The sequence below is a fragment of the Moschus berezovskii genome, chromosome 19 (genome assembly GCF_049115385.1).
Source record: "Moschus berezovskii isolate FMDL1 chromosome 19, NW_MosBer_1.0, whole genome shotgun sequence".
Lineage (NCBI taxonomy): Eukaryota > Metazoa > Chordata > Mammalia > Artiodactyla > Moschidae > Moschus > Moschus berezovskii.
Genome location: NC_142478.1, coordinates 66617786 through 66637919, shown reverse-complemented (window position 1 = coordinate 66637919; position 20134 = coordinate 66617786). Strand labels below are relative to the sequence as shown.

General features: G+C 48.3%; 1 protein-coding gene across 5 annotated transcripts; it reads left to right on the top strand.

The window, feature by feature from the left end:
- The first annotated feature begins 1373 nt into the window (after positions 1-1373).
- Positions 1374-19107, top strand: TCHP (trichoplein keratin filament binding). Of its 5 annotated transcripts, none has more exons than XR_016035360.1 (14): positions 1446-1542; positions 2651-2844; positions 3681-3891; positions 4623-4679; positions 6496-6564; positions 7214-7387; positions 8186-8298; positions 8485-8551; positions 9781-9953; positions 10802-10883; positions 14877-15062; positions 15618-15761; positions 16785-18183; positions 18861-19104. XR_016035360.1 is itself a non-coding variant. In XM_055404272.2 (13 exons), exons 2-13 carry the CDS (start codon positions 2651-2653, stop codon positions 16815-16817), a joined length of 1503 nt encoding a protein of 500 aa, XP_055260247.2. In that variant the 5' UTR covers positions 1374-1432; the 3' UTR covers positions 16818-19107. The 5 variants fall into 5 exon arrangements, 3 of the variants coding, with proteins under 3 accessions (XP_055260247.2, XP_055260246.2, XP_055260245.2); XR_016035359.1 differs by having other exon boundaries at positions 18843-19104; XM_055404272.2 differs by lacking the exon at positions 1446-1542 and adding an exon at positions 1374-1432 and having other exon boundaries at positions 16785-19107.
- The last annotated feature ends 1027 nt before the right edge of the window (positions 19108-20134 follow it).

The following is a 20134-nucleotide window of genomic DNA, read 5'->3' as shown; positions in this document are numbered from 1 at the left end:
CTTTCAAGACTTGCTGATCGGAATCAGGCCAAGGAAAGGTGGTCAGAACACTCTACCGGTAGGATCTAGGAGAGAGGTTTTTAGAAAGAAGATGTGAAAGCAAGGAAATCATTTGATTAACTGTAACTTAAGAGGCTGGTTTGTTTGGGAAAGCCCAATTGGCTGTTTGTGATTGCTAAGTTTCATTTTCTCCAATTTGGGTCCATTGGCTCTGGCCTAGGTTTAGGTTGACTTGCATAGGCTACGGATGTGTCACAGCCTTCCCAGTCTAATGGGCTCATTTTTCAATTACTTCAATATTCTTATTTCATGGATGAGGACACGGAGGCTCAGAGTGATGAAGTGACCTGTCCAAGACCACACAACTGTTGTGGTGGAGGATGCAACAGAGGTCACTCTGTTCAACCAGACATTATACTGCATCCAGGGAAACGAGAGAAGTGGATAAAAGAAGGAAGGGGGGACTTCCCTGGTGGTCTGGTGGGTAAGAGTCCATCTCGCAATACAGAGCACCCAAGTTTGATCCCTGGTTGGGGAACAAGGTTCCCACATGCGGCAGAGCAACTAAGCCTACATGCTACAACTGGAAAACAGGAGTGCCCACGACTAAGACCCCAGGCAGCCAAATAAACAAAATTAAAAAAAAAAAAGGAGGAAAGGGTGAAGGGGAGAATAAATGAAGACAAAAATGGGAAAATGAGAAGAGCATGAATAAAAGAGTTAATACTTTTGTTTTTCATTTGTTTTTGTCACACTGCAAAGTTTGTGGGATCTTAGTTCCCCAACCAGGGATTGAACCCAAGCTCTCGGCAGTGACAGCGGGGAGTCTTAACCACTGGACTGCCGGGGAATTTCCAATCTTTTAATTTTGTTTTTTAAGAGAATAGTTGGTACATAAAATGATACACCTAACATGTGAGTTATAAAACATACTAACAGAAGGAACACCCTTGAACCCACCACCATCCTAAGACAATAGAAAGTTGCCAATAGCTCGAACCTACTTACACCAGCGGTGTTTCGAGCTGGCTGCACGTTGAACACACCTGGGGGGCTTAGACAACCACTGATTTCCTGAGAGTGCTCGATGGGGTTTGTCTGGAGTCTCTCCAGATGATTCTCTTGTGCAGCCAGGTTTGAGGGCGGCTGGCTTATAATTCCCTTCCCTATTATATCCCTCTGATATTCCCCGACGCTCACCTGCTTCCCTCAGGTAGCCACCATCCTGAATTTGGTGTAGTAATTGGATTTTTTTTCCTTAGACGAGCGACGTCTGCGATTGAGCTCCCGCCCGCCACGAGGGGGCACCGGAGAAAAACACAGACTTCTTTTCTCTCTCTGCACGCCGAGTAATCGCGCTGCAGGAGCCTTGACCCTCGCAGCGCTCCGTCGCCAGTCCGTTGCCTCGGCAACGAGCGGGGAAACGGCCGGCGTAAGTGCAGCGCTGCCCGAGAGGGTAGTCGTGGGCTGGGCAGGGATTGGTTGGGGCTTGCGGGACCTTGGGGTGGGGCAGTCTTGGGAAACTCCAGCGCGCAGAGAAACGTGAGTCGGGGGTTTGGGCTCGGTCGGGGGCCGGCGTTGGGGTCGGAACCTTCAGAGCTCTGCCGCAGTCGGCTCCGCGCTGGCGGGAAGCGCGCCCGCCGTCCCGGGACGCGATCGCGGGGCGCCCGCGGCCTCGGCTTCCAGTCCTCACTCGGCTCCCGGCGCAGCCTGGGTCCAACCCTTTCCTCTGTAACCGCTTTTGTCATATGTGGCTGAGAGAGGGATGCGACTTGTTCAGAGAGCCGCCCAGCTTTGTTGATGGTTCATCTGGGGCCGGAATCTTCACTTTCCTGAATCCTCGTGCAAAGATTTATCCGCAGGCGGCCTATGGGGCAAAGAAAAATGTTCAGGCCTGCCACAGTCTGAAGACAGATCATGACCTGGCCGCCTCAAGGTAATAGAGAGGATAACTGAAGGCATACGGATGTATGAGCCTGGTGGGCTACAGCCCATGGGGTCGCAAAGAGTGGGACACGACTGAGCGACCTTCACTTCACAACCAGGGCATGTTGGTCCCAACAGGTACCGTCTCACAGTCTACAGAGCTTGGGCCCTCATCCCAGCCTAACATGAATTACGTTCCCAGCTCTTGTATAAATTTCCTCTGCTTCCTGGCTTTGTGATCTTCATCTAGTCATCTTACCTCTTTGAACTTAAGTTTCCTCAGCTGCCAATAAAAAAAAAAAAAAGGAAACCGGGCGATAGTAACAATGAAAAAGGTCATATAAGTCAAGGGCTTGGCCCACATCCGTATGCCTTCAGTTATCCTCTCTGTTACCTTAGGCAGAGCACAGAAACCCCCCGTGTGCTAGTCCAGTGTCGTCAGGACTGGCTCCCTGTCTCTGCACTGCCCTTAATGATGTCAGGCTCACAGCTGGGTGCAGGCCAGGCTTCTTCAGCTAGATGATTTGCAGTCTTGGTAGCAAGTCATTTTTAAAATGCTGATGCCTGAGAGCCTGCACTGAGACTTTTTTTGACTTAATTGGTCTGCCTTGGGGCCCAGGCTCTACCAGGCGATTCCAGTGTGCAGCCCAGGGGTGAGGACTGGGCCTCAAAGGGATGAGGGGCTGCAGCAGGCTCCTGTTCTTAGCGCCGCTGTTCTCCTCAGATGGCACTCCCCACGCTGCCCTCCTCCTGGTGCAGCCGGAGGCTCCCGGATCAGCAAGCTGCCCGACAGCGCCGCCGGGAGCAGGAGGCACATCTTCGGCAGCAGTGGGACCGGAACAGCCGCTACTTCCAGCTGTCCGACATCTGCAGCTCCAAACAGGCAGAGTGGAGCTCCAGGGCCTCCTACCAGCGGAGGTAACTGTGCGGTGAGCGCCTTCCTTTAGGGTTGGAGGGCCACCTGCTGCTGGGAGATGTGACTGACTCAAGGACCTGGGGGAGGGTGGCTGACTGGCATGGAAATGTGATGATTTCCATGGATACTCGCATGGTGATGTCTTTCCAACTGGAAACTGAAAAAAAGGTCAGTCATCAGTGAAGTAACACATCTGACTGAAAACAATAAGATGATGAGACATGTGTGTAGAATCCGGAAGTCCCCCGGTAGCCCCGTTTCCCCAGGAGAGAACCACCGTGAACTGTCTGGTCCATATCCTCCCGCACACTTCTTCATCTGTGTTTGTGTGTAAATATAGATACCAGCATACACCCATTTTTACAGAGAGAAATACATACAAAAACACGGAAGTTAAAAGCATGGGCTTTGGAGTCAGACCTAGATAGCAATTCTGACTATGGGCTTTGGAGTCAGACAGACCTAGATAGCAGTTCTGACTGTGTCATTTGCTGTATGAATGAGCCTCAGTTTCCTCATCAGTGAAGTGGGGCTAAAACAACCTACCTTATACAATTTATGTCATGACTACTGTAAAAACCATCCAGGTTATGTAGTACATGATAACTGCTCAGATAATATTAGCGTATGCATATATATGCCTCTTATACATTTTCTTGCAAGAACAAGATTCTCTTATGCATAGTGGTTCTATTACCTGGTCTGTTCACTTTGGCCGGAGGACACCTTCCCAGGTCACCATGTTCTGTATGCCTTAGCCTCTGTCACCCACACAGCCATCCATGCATCCCCATGCAGCTGGTAGCATGCCTGGCTGATGGTGGCCCCTCTTGCCCAGCATGCATGCCTACCAGCGGGAGAAGATGAAGGAGGAGGGGAGGAAGAGTCTGGAGGCCCGACGGCAGAGACTCAGGCAGCTTCTGGTGGAGGAGCAGGACTTGCTGGCCAGGCAACTGGAGGAGCTGAGGCTGAGCATGAACTTGAGGGAAGGGAGAATCCGGGAGCAGCACGGGAACCTGAAGGCAGCCCGAGAGGAGCAAAGGAAGCTGGTAACTTTGTGTAGCTCTTTAGGAGGCTGCGAAGCTCGAGTCCCCAGCCTGTCAGTGAGGCCATGAGGCGTCCCCTTTGGGGGCTCTGACCTGATGAGATGGCAGTTCACTCCAGAGCCAGCCGGGAAAAGTGCTCACTCTGAGTCATTCTTCGTGTGTGTTTTCCAGGAGTCATCTTTATTCTCTTGGGCCCCTTAAATCATTACATCTGAGTCCTTTTTCTTTATTCTAGTTCTCTGGGCCCACGAAAGGCTGGGACTGGTGTATTATAACTTCCAAAGTCGTGTGAAGTAGTGGTCTCCAAACGCTGTTTTTCAGCCTGCTGTCTATTGCTGACATTGATCTTTAGCATCTGGGGCCCATCTGCAGCGTCAGATTTTGACCCCCTTTTATCACCATTATGAGAGTCACTTATGGGAACTCCCTGGTGGTCCAGTGGTTAGGACTCCACACTCTCACTGCTGAGTGCCCAGGTTCAATCCCTGATCGCGGAACTAAGATCCCACAAGTCGCTTGGCATAGCCAAAGAAATGAGTCATTTGTCAGCACCTGATTGGTATCTATTGAGAGCCAGACACCTCCTGAGGCCCGAGGGAGGTCTGAAGGGCAGGTGCAGTGCTGGCTGCCAGTGGAGGAGCTCTTCGGCTTAGCTGACTTCACCATGGGTTATCTGAAACATGGATGGATTGGGAAAGCGATGTCAGTCTCCCCTCTTTGTGTTTTCTTGGCAGATTGCTGAACGACTTTTGTATGAACACTGGAAAAAGAACGACCCCAAACTTCGAGAGGTAAAAACCAAAGAGATCCTCCCCATTGAGTTGCCTAAGTAGATGAAATCACGTTGCTCGCCTTGTTTTTTAATTTGCATCTTGTGCTGGGATGAAAAAAAGATCACTCCAGCCACTTTGGAAAGAGGCTGCACACAGAAGATCTGGTTCATTTGGTTATTTAACATCTACGAGAGGCTGCAAGAGGTTGGGACAACTGATAGGAAGAGGGAAACCCAACAGTGGAGGCTGGGTAGGCAGATGGGGCCACCTGGGACAGCCTTGGGTGGCCTTCCCCTGGAGGCACCCGGGAGCACCTATGAGATTTTCAGCAGAGGTGCAGTGGGGTCCTGGCTGCATTTTTGGAAGCAGCAGCAGTGTCGAGGGGGCGGGAAGGGGTGATGTCAATTGAGGGGTTGTGGCTATAGCCCAGGTGAGTGATGGTGGTCAGAACTGGAGTGACAGGAGAAAGGGGCAGATCCACAAGACTTTGGGGCAAGGAGAGAAAGGGGGCATTGTGGCTGGGGTGACATCATTCAGCAGAGATTGGGCTACAGGGAGAGAATCCCGTGACAGAAATCATTAATTTAGTTCAGTTTAGAATTTGTGTGTACATTTTTATTTAGTCTCTAAGTCGTGTCCAACTCTTTGCGACCCTGTGGACTGTAGCCCACCAGGTTCCTCACTCTGTGGGCTTTCCCAGCAAGAATACTGATGTGGGTTGCCATTCCCTTCTTCAGGAGGGTCTTCCTGATCCAAGGATCATACCTGGGTGTCCTTCATGGGCAGGTAGATTCTTTACCATCTGAGCAACTTATTTGGTGGTGTTAATTTATGTGCACATAACTACATTTAGATCCCACTCCAGTACTCTTGCCTGGAAACTCCCATGGACAGAGGAGCCTGGTGGGCTACAATCCATGGGGTTGCTAAGAGTCAGAATAACTGAGCGACTTCACTTTCACTTTTCACTTTCATGCATTGGAGAAGGAAATGGCAACCCACTCCAATGTTCTTGCCTGGAGAATCCCAGGGACAGGGGAGCCTGGTGGGCTGCCGTCTATGGGGTCGCACTGAGTCGGACACGACTGAAGCGACTTAGCAGCAGTAGCAGCAGCAACTACACTTAGAAGTTGCCAGTCATAATAGAGTATCTGGCTGCTCTGGTGTGCCATGTGGGTAGCACTAAACCTCTCCTCGGCCACTTGTAGATTTCAGTGGATCCTCCGAAGTCAGGTACTCAGTTGTTTATTCAGAACATTCAAGTTAGTTGCAAATGTTTACATTTGTAAGTTGAGAAAAATTTAAAATTTGTATAAACAGTTTTCCAAACAAAAGCCTTTGGACATTGTTGTGATTCATTTTCTCATCCAAAAGATTCTTTAAACCCAGATCTCATTAATAACCCCAAATTTGTTGCATCCATCGATACAGGTGGTGTGTGTTTTCACAGCTGCTCTTTTGCAGAGGGAGGTTTGGGGAGCCAGGCAAAAAGTGAGTCTGCTCCTCACCCAGGTCTGCCGCCCTGGGGCCTGACAGGCATTAGACCCACCACAGCAGCCTTTGAGATTGGATTTCCATTTCAGTGTCCGCTCAGCTCCAAGGGGACTGGGAGAAAAGGTTTTGATACTTTGTTCCAGTTCTTGAGATGGCTTAGAATTGCCTGGCCCTTTGGTTTTCTTTACTGACTTGCATTTAGACTGTGTATGTTGGGGTCACCACGCGCTTCCTTGTAAGACACCTGGTCACATTCCAGGCCACGGTACGGTGCTCAGCAGTGAACATCCATCCTGTGAACCACTGAGGAAGCTTATATTTTCTGCCTTCTCATCCTCAGATTGAATCGGACCTTCACAAGAGGCATGTGATAAACGCTTGGGAAACGCAAAAAGAGGAAAAAAAACAGGTGTGGTATGTGTTGGGAGACTGTCTCCAAGTCTTTGAATTGGTTTCTTATTTTCCATCTCAGTGACTGCAGTCCAGGAATAGACCTTTGCTCGGTTTACTTAACACCTGTTGAATCGGAATGTTTGTTGCTCTTGCACAGATGAGAATCCCACGTGATCACTCTCGGGGCAGAATGAGACCAGGTGTCCAGGGCCGGTTGATGGTAGATGCAGTATGCATCCTTAAAGGTTGTTCTGTTGCCAGTACCCTCTTTGGATATAATTTACATCATAAACTCTCAACCTGGGTTGACAGCAGCACCTCTGGTGATGGAAGTCCACACTTCATGGACCCATCGCTTTGCCTCTGGGTTCATTTTGGAAAGTGTTTTGTTGACTTGTGAAAGGGAAGGAACCTGGTGTCCCTGAGCCCCATTGTGCCGGGCACTGTGCTCACAGCCTTGTCTCTGAGGGCAGCACCACGCCCATGGTTCCCACCGTGAAAGCTGAGCCCAGGCCTCATGGCCGATAAGTGCACAGCCTGCTCAGGTGTAGACTCTGCTCAGGTCAGAGTGAAGAACGGGCCCTGCGGCCTGCTGACCAGCGGTGAGGTCTCCGCTGGCTCCATGTTACAGACGCTGACCCCCATGTTCCTTTGGCTCCATGCAGCAAGAAGCCGCCGAAGAGGAAAAGGAAAAACGATTTGAAAATGAGTATGAAATGGCCCGCCGGGAAGCTCTGGAACGGATAAGAGCGGAAGAGGAGAGGAGGCAGCTGGAGAGTAAGCTGCAGGTGGAGGCGCTGCGCCAGCAGATGGAGGAGCTGAAGGTGAAGGAGATGGAGGTGAGGGCATGCCCCAGCCGCCAGGGCCTCCTCACTCGCAGCCGCTCATTGTGAAGAAAGGGCATTTAAGAAGCTGCTCCACATGGAGATGGCTTCCGGGAGGTGGTTCTAAGAAGGGGAGCCATGCTGGGTTCTCCTGACGTGCAGTCTCACCGGTGGTTCTTCCACACTCCTGCTGTATGCCGGATTCTTGAACGCTCATACTCGGGGGATCACAGCTGTCTCTGCAGATGTGGGTAGAGGTTTTCTGAGGGCCTCTGAGAACCTGGAGTTCAAGTGCGCTTGGTAGACTTGACTTAGTCTGATGAGCCAGCCCGCAGCTCTCCCCGCTAGCAGTTTTGGGGGTCTCGGGACAAACCATGAGGATCTTTGGTCCAGAAGGCTGTTCTGAGAATACTGTGCCCAGCAGCTCTGAGGGCTGGATCTTCCCATCCAGCTGAGGGGAGCAGCACCCCTCCCCCAGGCCTCAAGGATTCAAGAGCTGGGTCCTTTGTGCCCAAGCACTAGACTGGCCGCTGGAATACAGCTGGGGGCTGTGTCAGGTTGGGGAGACAGAGGTTAAGTTGCAGTAACCGTGGGCAGTGCAGGGTCATGTGGAGCAGGGGGTCATTCTTGATGGTGGGGTTGGGAAAGACCCAGCTAGGATGACTGAGTGAGCTGGGCCAAGGGGCTCAGTGCCTTGGAGGTGGGAGGGGATCCTGGGTACCAGGTGGCCAGGCTGCCTTGTTGCATCATGTCTGCTAGAAATGGAGATGAGAGATGACAAGCCTAAACAGGCTTGCTGTCCGCTAACCACAGGCCACCAAACTGAAGAAGGAGCAGGAGAATCTGCTGAAGCAGCGCTGGGAGCTGGAGAGGCTGGAGGAGGAGAGGAGGCAGATGGCAGCCTTGCGGCAGAAGGCAGAACTGGGGTACGTGTGGGAAGGCCCCCGCCCCTCACCTGCCCATCCCAGGCCAGCGAGCCTCTCACTTTCTCAGGCTTGCCCTGTAACCCTGAAAGCAGAAGGGATACAATCTGTAGAAAGTAACAGTCTAACTTCTGCAGAGTTCTTTATGATCATAAACGCTAAAGGCAACCCATATCTTCTCTTTTCTAGACGCTTCCTGAGACATCAGTATAATGTGAAGCTCAATAGACGCACACAGCAGATCCAAGAGGAACTGGTAAGGCTGAAGTGACAGCCTGGTGTTGCTTTTTCTTTCTTTTGAAAAACATGTTTTTCGTTGCTTAGTAACAGGTGCGTTCTCATGAGAAAACACCAAGGGACATCCCCTGTTGACCAGCAGCCCTCACAATCCCTGCCCCTCCCCAGAGGTGTCTGTTTGGGTATACATCTTTCTGGATATACAGCTGACCCCTGAACCACATGGGGGTTAGGGGCACTGACCCCCATGGAATTGAAAACCTGTGTACTGTTATTTCTGCCTCAAAAACAAAGGAACTGATAGGAACTGATAAATGACTCACTGAAGGGCAAGAAGCTAAGACAGTTTGGATAGAATCAGGACTCAAGCACCAGTTCTTTTGAGTCTGCATACTATAATCTCTAGTCAGACACTTCTCCCCCACTTAGTTAATATAAAGATCTGCAAAGGGAACTCTGCTCGATACTCTGTAATTACCTATATGGGAAAAGATTTGAAAAAGAATGGATATATTCCATTATAACTGAATCACCTGGCTGTACACGTGAAACTAACATAATGTGGTAAATCAACTATATTCCAAGATAAAATTAACATTAAAATATTAAAGATCTATAAAATAAAAATACAAGTACTATTCTTACTGACAAAAAACTGTGGTTGGTGTACTCGCCCTGTTCAAACCCATGTTGTTCAGGTATGAGCCGTACACATTCAGCGAAGTGGGTCTGGGGCTTCTTGGTTTCGTTTTTGAATGTACTTGATATGGCATTGCTCAACACAGTACCTAACAGTATACCTCAGACCTCAAGACCAGTGTTCTTAAACTGAGCTTGCCCTTTCTGGCTAGCTGCTCAGCGTTTCTGGCAAGTATTTAGACGGGCTCCCTTGCTGAGACAGGACAGGAGAGATCTCTCATCCTGACTGGCCGTCCTCTCACGGAACAGCTGCAGGAAGCATTTTGAGCATTTCTGTAGCTTATGTCCTCTGCAGTGGAACTGCTTGCAAGTTGTGTTCTAGAAAGCTGGGCTGCCAGGTGTGTCCTTGGGAAAGGACGTGCATGTGGCGCAGAGGGTCTCTCCCGGTGGTGGGCAAAGAAGAGCTCCTGGGCGTTTGTGGCCTCCAAAGTGGCCCTGAGCGATCACACCCTGCCTGCTCTGGAAACGGCCCACGACTTCCCAGAGGACCTGCGGTCAGGTGGGGAGGCTGTTACCGGCGGTAACTGCGCTTCCGCGTCTGTCCTCTAGGAGGCGGACAAGCGCATCCTGCAGGCGCTGTTACAGGAGGAGGACGAGAACCAGCGTGTGCACCAGGCCCGGCGGGAGCAGGCGCTGGCCGATGTGGCCTGGATGAAGCAGGTCATTGAGGAGCAGCTGGAGCTGGAGAGGGCGCGGGAGGCGGAGCTGCAGCTGCTGCTGAGGTGAGAGGTGGCATCCTGAAGTCCCCTCGTGCTGCTTTCCCTTCAGGTCAGCAGGTCACCACGAGGGTCGTCTGCTGCTGTTGAAACGCGCGTCCTTGTTCCTCTGTCCATCTTTCCTGAGGAGCACACCTTTGCTATTGGACCTAGCTTGTGGGTGTTTCCCTCGGGTTATGTAAGGTGGAAACCACGGGTTTAAAGTAAGGATCTGTTCATCTGAAATCTTAGAAATTTGAAAGGAAATTGTTATAAATTATGGAGACATTGAATGCATCATGGGCCTATATAAATGAGTCTGGATCCTAAAACTTCATCTGGTAGAGTGAAGTAACGCAATAACAGGTAACACTTATTGAGCACTTACTGTGTGCCAGACGGAGTGCTAAGTGCATTACGGCCCTCCTCCTGTTTAATAATGACGTCCAGGCTGGTGCTGGGCTCGCAGAGTACTTGGGCCACAGGGAGTCAAGGCCACTCACCTGCCCAGACCACAGGGTGAGCTAGAGTGACCGCAGGAATGTGGTAGCAGAGCTCAGGCACCAGCGTGCCCCTCCTCCTCTCCAGTCCCAGTGGTTTCATTCACTTCTGTGTTTAAATGTCCTGGGTGCACATCATCACCAGTGCTTTTTGTAAGGAGAGGGAATGTTATAAAAGGGAACTTGGAAGTACTTATGACAGTGGTATTTTCTGTGAAGTTATCCTTACCTGTAATCCACTGAAAGTTTACCTGGAGGTTGACCCTGCAGAAATGGTTTGTTACCTGGCGCCCTGGATCCTTGATTGTTCTTTGGTTCTCTTCTGCCACTGGTGGTGGTAAGGAGCCAGCTGTCATCTGCTCTGTGTCTCCCTAGGGAAGAGGCCAAGGAAGTGTGGGAAAAGAGAGAGGCAGAGTGGGCCCGCGAGAGGAGCGCTCGAGACCGGCTGATGAGCGAGGTAACCCCGGGAGGGGGTGCAGCTCGGCCGGGCAGGTGTCTGGGGTTGGTGACCACGTGGTGACCCTGCCAAATGCTCTGGGAACAGAGCCCCCTCAGGTTATTTGTCATCTTTTAATATCATCATAAAAGTATGTTTACTGGGAAAAAATTTCAGTACAGAAAAGTAAAACCAAAAAGTCACCTAGACCCCTGTCATCTCCACAACCACTATTTATTTCCTTCTGTGATTCTGTTTCTATGCATAACATTTTCCCTACATATTACTTATTATACTGAGTCATTTGATTTCAGTCATTTTAATATATTATTATATCTTCTTTGTAAATATCATTTTGGTGACATATATCACGTGGGTAGACAATAGTTTATTTTTCTATTCCTTTTGTGGGTCCATTCTTTTCTAATTGGAGCCTTTTAAGAAACACTGCGATGAATACCTGGTGCAGAAACCTTTTCCATATTTAGGATTTGTTTCTTGGGGTGCAGCATCAGAAGTAGACTAAAGAACGTGACTGTTTCATTTGTCATTTAGAAGTAGTCCGTTATAAGACACACCCCAATTCAAAGGAAGTCTTTTTGGGGAAGAAAGCCTGTATTATCCATGTATTGAAAGTTATCTTAAAGTAGTTTAAAATGGATCTTGTATTCTGTGCATGCCAGCATGCTACATTTTAGAACCTGTGGGAACGTGGGTCCCAGCTGGTGCTCTTTTAGGAATACCAGATATTCTCCAGCATCTTTTGACTTTTTTCCCTCCCATTTAAAACATCCCTCCTTGTTGTGGCCACTTGTCCTGTCCAGAGAGCCTGGCTGTCTGGAATGGCAGGTGATTCGCGAGACTGGACCGTGTTCTGGACGGAATCCTCCAGAATCAAGCACAGCAGGTTTCTGCTGCCCTGAGGAGTGAATTCACAGCCACAAGGTTGGCAGGATGCCCCGATTCTACCTCTGGCCGCCTGCGTGGCTTGTGGTTCTTGCTTTTTCTGGTGCTTACTGATAGGGAGTGCGAGTCACCTTGCTGCTGTGTGTCTGTGGGGGCGGGGCTCCGCCCCTGCCTGCTCCTTCTCTCTGGTGGTTGGCTGTCTCCACACGCACAGCCCACGCACACCTTGTGTGTGATGGGGACGTGTGGGAAATGTAGCCCATTGTCTGGGCTGACCCTGTAGTAAGCTTCAGTTCAGTTCAGTTCAGTTCAGTCGCTCAGTCGTGTCCGACTCTCCGCGACCCCATGAATCACAGCACGCCAGGCCTCCCTGTCCATCACCAACTCCCGGAGTACACTCAAACTCATGTCCACAGCGTCAGTGACGCCATCCAGCCATCTCATTCTCTGTCGTCCCCTTCTCCTCCCGCCCCCAACCCTTCCCAGCATCAGAGTCTTTTCCAATGAGTCAACTCGTCGCATGAGGTGGCCAAAGTATTGCAGCTTCAGCTTTAGCATCAGTCCCTCCAATGAACATCCAGGATTGATCTCCTCTAGAATGGACTGGTTGGATCTCCTTGCAGTATAAGGGACTCTCAAGAGTCTTCTCCAACACCACAGTTCAAAAGCATCTATTCTTCGGCGATCAGCTTTCTTCACAGTCCAACTCTCACATCCATACATGACCACGGGAAAAACCATTGCCTTGACTAGACGGACCTTGGTTGGCAAAGTAATGTCTCTGCTTTTTAAAATACTATCAAGGTTGGTCATAACTTTCCTTCCAAGAAGCAAGCGTCTTTTAATTTCATGGCTGCAATCAGCATCTGCAGTGATTTTGGAGCCCAAAAAAATAAAGTCTGACACTGTTTCCACTGTTTTTCCATCTATTTCCCATGAAGTGATGGGACCAGATGCCATGATCTTTGTTTTCTGAATGTTGAGCTTCAAGCCAACCTTTTCACTCTCCTCTTTCACTTTCATCAAGAGGCTTTTGAGTTCCTCTTCACTTTCTGCCATAAGGGTAGTGTCATCTGCATATCTGAGGTTATTGATATTTCTCCCAGCAATCTTGATTCCAGCTTGTGCTTCTTCCAGCCCAGCATTCCTCATGATGTACTCTGCATATAAGTTAAATAAGCAAGGTGACAATATACAACCTTGACGTACACCTTTTCCTATTTGGAACCAGTCTGTTGTTCCATGTCCAGTTCTAACTGTTGCTTCCTGACCTGCATACAGGTTTCTCAAGAGGCAGGTCAGGTGGTCTGGGATTCCCATCTCTTTCAGAATGTTGCACAGTTTATTGTGATCCACACAGTCAAAGGCTTTGGCATAGTCAATGAAGCAGAAATAGATGTGTTTCTGAAACTCTCTTGCTTTCTCCATGATCCAGCGGATGTTGGCAATTTGATCTCTGGTGCCTCTGCCTTTTCTAAAACCTGCTTGAACATCTGGGAGTTCACGGTTTACATACTGCTGAAGCCTGGCTTGGAGAATTTTGAGCATGACTTTGCTAGCGTGTGAGATGAGTGCAATTGTGCGGTAGTTTGAGCATTCTTTGGCATTGCCTTTGTTTGGGATTGGAATGAAGACTGACCTCTTCCAGTCCTGTGGCCACTGCTGAGTTTTCCAAATCTGCTGGCATGTTGAGTGCAGCACTTTCACAGCATCATCTTTCAAGACTTGAAATAGCTCAACTGGAATTCCATCACCACCACTAGCTTTGTTAGTAGTGATGGTTTCTAAGGCCCACTTGACTTCACATTCCAAGATGTCTGGCTCTAGGTCAGTGATCACGTTATCGTGACTATTTTGGTCGTGAAGATCTTTTTTGTACAGTTCTTCTGTGTATTCCTGCCACCTCTTCTTAATATCTTCTGCTTCCGTTAGGTCCATACCATTTCTGTCCTTTATCGAGCCCATCTTTGCATGAAATGTTCCCTTGGAATCTCTAATTTTCTTGAAGAGGTCTCTTGTTTTTCCTATTCTGTTGTTTTCTTCTATTTCTTTGCATTGATCACTGAGGAAGTCTTTCTTATCTCTCCTTGCCTTTCTTTGGAACTCTGCATTCAGATGCTTATATCTTTCCTTTTCTCCTTTGCTTTTCGCCTCTCTTCTTTTCACAGCTATTTGTAAGGCCTCCTCAGACAGCCATTTTGCTCTTTTGCATTTCTTTTCCATGGGGATGGTCTTGGTCCCTGTCTCCTGTACAATGTCACGACCTCCGTCCAGAGTTCGTCAGGCACTCTATCAATCAGATCTAGTCCTTTAAATCTATTTCTCACTTCCACTGTATAATCATAAGGGATTTGATTGAGGTCATATCTGAATGGTCTAGTGGTTTTCCCTACTTTCTTCAATTTAAGTCTGAATTTGGCAATAAGGAGTTCATGATCTGAGCCACAGTCAGCTCCTGGTCTTGTTTTCGCTAACTGTATACAGCTTCTCCATCTTTGGTTGCAAAGAATATAATCAATCTGATTTCGGTGTTGACCATCTGGTGATGTCCATGTGTAGAGTCTTCTCTTGTGTTGTTGGAAGAGGGTGTTTGCTACGACCAGTGCATTCTCTTGACAAAACTCTATTAGCCTTTGCCCTGCTTCATTCCGTGCTCCAAGGCCAAATTTGCCTGTTACTCCAGGTGTTTCTTGACTTCCTACTTTTGCATTCCAGTCCCCTATAATGAAAAGGACATCTTTTTTGGGTGTTAGTTCTAAAAGGTCTTGTAGGTCTTCATAGAACCGATTAACTTCGGCTTCTTCAGCATTACTGGTTGGGGCAAAGGCCTGGATTACTGTAATATTGAATGGTTTGCCTTGGAAACGAACAGAAATCATTCTGTCGTTTTTAAGATTGCATCCAAGTACTGCATTTCGGACTCTTTTGTTGACCATGATGGCTACTCCATTTCTTCTGATTTCTTCTAAGGGCTTACCTGGTGCATTTGGGGCTGAGGATTAGGCTGGTGTCCGTGTAGCTGCAGCTGCAGAGTGGTCCAAGGCTGGTGGAAGACGCATCTGTTGAAGTCTAACTAAAACCTCCCCTCTTCCTTTCTGCTGAGGGTAGGTTCTGACAGGGAGACAACAACAGATCCAGGAAAAGATTGAACAAAACCGACGGGCACAGGAGGAATCCCTGAGACACAGAGAGCAACTTATTCAAGATCTTGAGGAGGCAAGAGAGTCAGCGCGTCGTGAGAGAGAGGAGAGTGAGGAGCTGAAGTCGGCCAGGAAGCGGGAGCTGGAAGCCCAGGTAGGGCTGAGCCCTGGGGCAAGCACACAGTCAGCAGGCCCTGCTGGGGCTGCTGCACCATCAAGGCAGGGGGCTCAGGGGCCCTTGACTTACTTCCACAGCCTGGCCTGGACTTTGTCTAGGAAGCCCTCAATCAGGAGCTCAGAGCATCCATTTTTGTTTCCCACTGGAACCTTGACCCTTCTGGTTGTAGGTCCAGCCCCGCTCCGTGTCTTCCATCTCCTAGGAAAGCAGTGCTTACTGTTCCTGCCCCTCACCTCTTTCCTGGTTGCCTCTGCAAGCACTTGGCTCTCTGGCCCCAAGTCTCTTTTATTCAATTCAGTACCTAATAGTTAACACGAAAGAATCTTCCAAACACATGGCCACATCCAAAGTGTTTCACAAGGTACATACGACCACACACATAACCTCTGCGGGTCCATGAGCGTCCTTCCCATGAGGGCACTGTTGCACAGCGCTGATGCTCCAACGAGGGGACCCCAGGCTATCCCCTCGAGATCGGAGGCAGGGTCCTGCCCATGGCCCATCCGGGGTGACTTTCCTCTTGGTGCCCAGGTGGCAGAGCGGCAGCTACAGGCGTGGGAGGCAGACCAGCAGGAGAAGGCGGAGGAAGAAGAGGCGAAGCGGGAAGAGCAACTCACGGCTGCCCTGCTGCAGCAGGAGGCGAAGATGATGGCCAAGCAGGGCTACCGGCCCAAGGTAGGGAGCTGCTCAGCTGGCTTTGCTCTCCTGGTCCCCCGTTCACAGCCCCGGGCACAGGGCCACTTCCCAGCACCTTGGACTCTTCCTTGCTCCTCTTCTCGTGTGTTTCTTCCTTTCCTGACTGGTAGGGAGCCTGGACACAGGGTCTGTTCGATCCTTCGCTGGGCCTCAAATAGACCTTGCAGCGACTTTGCTCTGGCTCCTGCCGCTGCAGCCTGATGACTGAGGTCCCGACTGCTCTGCTGGTGCCTGGCAACCCTGTCTGGGACAAAGAGCAATCCGGGAAGAGGTTTGGGGCGGCTGGTGATGGGGGAAGGTGCAGTGGGGCTGGGTCCTAGCTGTCTGGACAGTAGTGCCCAGCTAAGCGGGTGACCGGGACTTGGGTCCCTTCCTCTCCTGCCCTCAGCACTATGGTCACCCCCTCCCTGTCGTCTGGTCCTCTCCTTCCTCCCCAAGTACTTGAATTACTCCTGGTGCAGGACCTCAGGGGAGCACAGAGAAGCGAAGACCGTCACCCGTGCTTTGGGGGAGCTGATGAGTAAAGCACCAGGGAAATGACTGAGGGCTCAGCAGGCATGTTGCCGCTGTCCCTCCTTGATCAGGACCACCCTGGCCACCGTGGCACTAATGTGCTGCCAGACAGAGAGGCCGGCTCCTCTGGTCAGAAACTCTGGGAAGCTGATGGAACAGAGCAGGTCCCACACCTGCTGCAGAATGTCAGTGTCCTAGCCAGCCGGGGCTCTTGAGTGCAGGGAACAGCATTTTCTAAACTTCCTCCACCATGGATCAGTGTGTGTCTCAGATCAGGGTCTCACAGAGCCACGTGAAGTGTTAGTTAGGGCTGGTACTTAAAAAAGTCAGAATGCCTCATTTATGGCTTAGGGTCAAAGACTTTTTAGCTGTAAATGAAAACAGCCATTTATAAAACAGTGCTTTTAGCTGTTTCTTGAGATGAGATTAATTTCTAATGCTCCAGTGACTACTGACTTAATCAGTCTTACGTTTTCTCTTCCTCCTCAGCCTTATGGACATCCCAGAATCGCTTGGAACTGACTTCATTGGTACTGTAAGAACAAAGAGTGAGGATGGTGAGGTCTCTGGTATGCCACCGCCAGACCGTTTTACAGGCTCTGTTCCAGTGTTCGGGTCACTGTAAAACAGTTCAGTGAATGTCCAGGTCCACAACTAAATGGAGTGAGGGTCTGGCTGGACTTTAAGCTGTGATGGTTATACAGAGGCCCTTTCCTGCCTTTTTTATCCTAGAAAGGGACTTCATAGTCACATGCTGACAGTGCTGTCACAGTCTTGTAATATGTTGATAAATAATATTAGATTCTAAATTGGTGCTAGGAGTTACAAGTTGTATTCCATGACAGGCTACGGGTTTCCTGTTGTCTCACCCCTAAATGTTGACCTCCAGTGAGGACTCTTAATTACAGATAGGAAACAAGTTTTTCAGTTTTTAAAATTGCCATTTAAATTTGATTGTTCTATTGAAAACAAACTTGTGGGTCTTGGTCTATTTTATTATTTTCAGGGTTTATTAATTTAGTGGTCCCAAAATGATTACGTCTTGTTTTCTGAAAGAAAAGAACTATGAACCCTGAGACAGTCTGGTGGCGTCCATGGATGCTGTCTATCGGGTGGTGAGAAATGAGTCTTTCCTCGTTTTAGAAGCATTTTGGTAGAATTTGCATAGAGCATTGTCGGGGGTGATAGGTGACCCCAACATGTATGTAACTGAGCCTCAAAAGGTCGCCTGGCTGGCTAACCTTTTGGCAGGACACCTTGGGCCTCTAGTGTCTTGGATAGGGCTCAGCCATGTGCAGCCTTTTGAGATCTATGTCCCCAGAGGAAGGGGCACTGAACCTGAAGAAACTGGATCAGACTCAACTGCAGATCAGCCAAAAATGTCTCTTCTCACTGTTCTATCAATGTGACATAGTCCTAGATTAATCTCTATAAATAGCTATAAGTTCCTTGCAGCAAAAATCATATTTTTATGACTTGTATTTTTTTTTCATATTTTTCCTCTGGGTTTCAGTTTTCATTATATTGTGCTCAAGATTCCATATCTCAGTAAATTACAACTAATTACAGGGCTCTGTTCCAGGTTATTAAAAACCAGAGTTTATTAAAAAATCCCGAGTCTCAGGGCAGCACTGCCTTTCATTTCTATTGTGCCATAAAAACAAATTGAGCTGAGAACTACATCTTTAGTCTGGCTTTCATTTTCTTGTTTTAAATTTCTTTTGACTATGATCCCCTGAGCACTGCTTTCATTATGCATGTTCATATTTACTTTCCTCCTCTCAGATGTTCATTAATTGTGAAGTAAAGTTCTGGTTTGATGGCACTGCTTCCAAGATTTTGTCACTGTTGCTGTTAATAATTGCTTCAGAGTGGGTTGTATAGCATGGTAAGAGTTTTACTGATTTAATCCGTATCTCTTGCACGTTTGGGTATTTTCACTTTCTTGTGTCAGTGATATGGTCTCCGTTCTCATTTCCACTGGAACCTCTTCTAGTAAAACTACAGGGAATTACTAGCAGTCATACATTGTCCAAGCTCCAGGACAGAATTCAAAATGGACAGAATGCCTGGTAAATAGGCGCTCATGTATTTACTGAATATTTTTTATTTCCTTGAGTTTTTTGTTTGTGAAGCCTGGCAGCAGGCTTATTAGCATTAAAGTTTATTATAGGGAATTCCTTGGCAGTCCAGTGGTTGGGACTCTGCATTCTCTGTTACACTAGTTCTCTACCCTAATATATTTAAATGTTTCCTCTCTGAACTGGGCCTCGATCTTTGTTTCCAGATTTAGAGCATCCACTGTCTTAACTATTTCTGGTGTAGCATGTACTGTTCTTAGCTTGTAATTACTGATTGTATTGTAGCTATATATACGTGTTTATTGGTTTAATTATTTTAAGCAACTTTTCCTACTTACTATTAAGGTTTGTAAATCATTCTACAGCAGATTCTCCTACAAGGTTCAGTTGTTTAGAACAGATGGTGTTGAAGCCACTACTCACATGTTCTGTATGTGAATGATTTTCATTCTTTTTGCTCACTCAGCACATATATCCTGTCTAGGGAGGACGTGCTGCTAGGCCTGGGGAAGTTACAAAGCTGAACAAGAACAGGGACAGGAATCAAACAAGTGCATGGATGAGCAGATGGCCCTGGCAGGCACAGAGCCAGCTGTAACTCATGGGGCTGAAGGAACCATTTGTGCAATAAATATATTCAGTGCATCCGTATTTCCTTATGGGCAAATTAATATTTACATTTTTAAAAATCTATTTTTGGCTGTACTGAGTCTTCATTGCTGCGTCCAGGGTTTTTCTCATCGTGGCAAGCAGGGTCTGCTCTCTAGTTGTGGCGCGTGGGCTCCACAGTTGCGGCTCACAGGCTCTGAGAGAGTGGCTGAGTAGCTGTGGCACTGGCCTTAGCTGTCCCACATGTGTGATCTTCCAGACCAGGGATTGGACCTGTGTCCCCTGCACTGCCAGACGATTCGTAACCACTGGACCACCAGGGAAGTCCCATAATGAATTTTTTTTTTTTTTACAATCTGGGTTTTTAGGTAGTTTTCAGTCTTCATAAAATTCAGATCATCATTATAATGCCTTCAAACACATTAGCATTAGCAGTGCTTGCTGATTGTGATGAAATCTGGCCATGAAGCCACGTGGAGTTTTATTTTAGGGAGTCTGACACCATCATGTCTTCATTTTAGAGGGTTATTTCCTTTTGACTAATGTTATGATTACTCAAAAGTGCTAAAACTTAGGGAAGAACCTACCTGAAAGGATATAAGCATGTAATTAAAAAAAAAATTTTTATTAAGATTATACCTTAAGTATTTCATTTTGGGGTGCTAATGCAAATGGTATTATTTATTCATTCTCATTTGGCTTCCAGTTTTTTTCTTTTAAAAACTGGGTTTCTGTGAACATCCTGACACATAACTTCAGTTGCATGCATTTAGGATCATCTCTAGCTAGACAGCTGAAAGACTTCTCTCTCAGCCTTCCATGATGATGACGTGAAAGTCTTATGCTGTGATGCTCTCCTTGCAGTGCGATAGTGGTTTCTTTCTCTCCCTCACTTTATTTTGGTTATTAGCTGATTTAAAAGGCAGCAGTTATTTTTTTGCCCCTAAATACAGTCCTCCGTTTCTGTACACACTGTGTAGAGAGCACTGCCCTGAACATTGAGACAGCTGAGTTGGGCAGTGTCCTCCACTCAAGAGATCAGAGTCTGACTTGAGCAGAAGTTTCCACATGTCTCAATTTGAAACCGACAGAAGAGAAATACTTACAGCAAAAAAACAAGGAATTGGAAACCAAACACAAGCTCGGCCA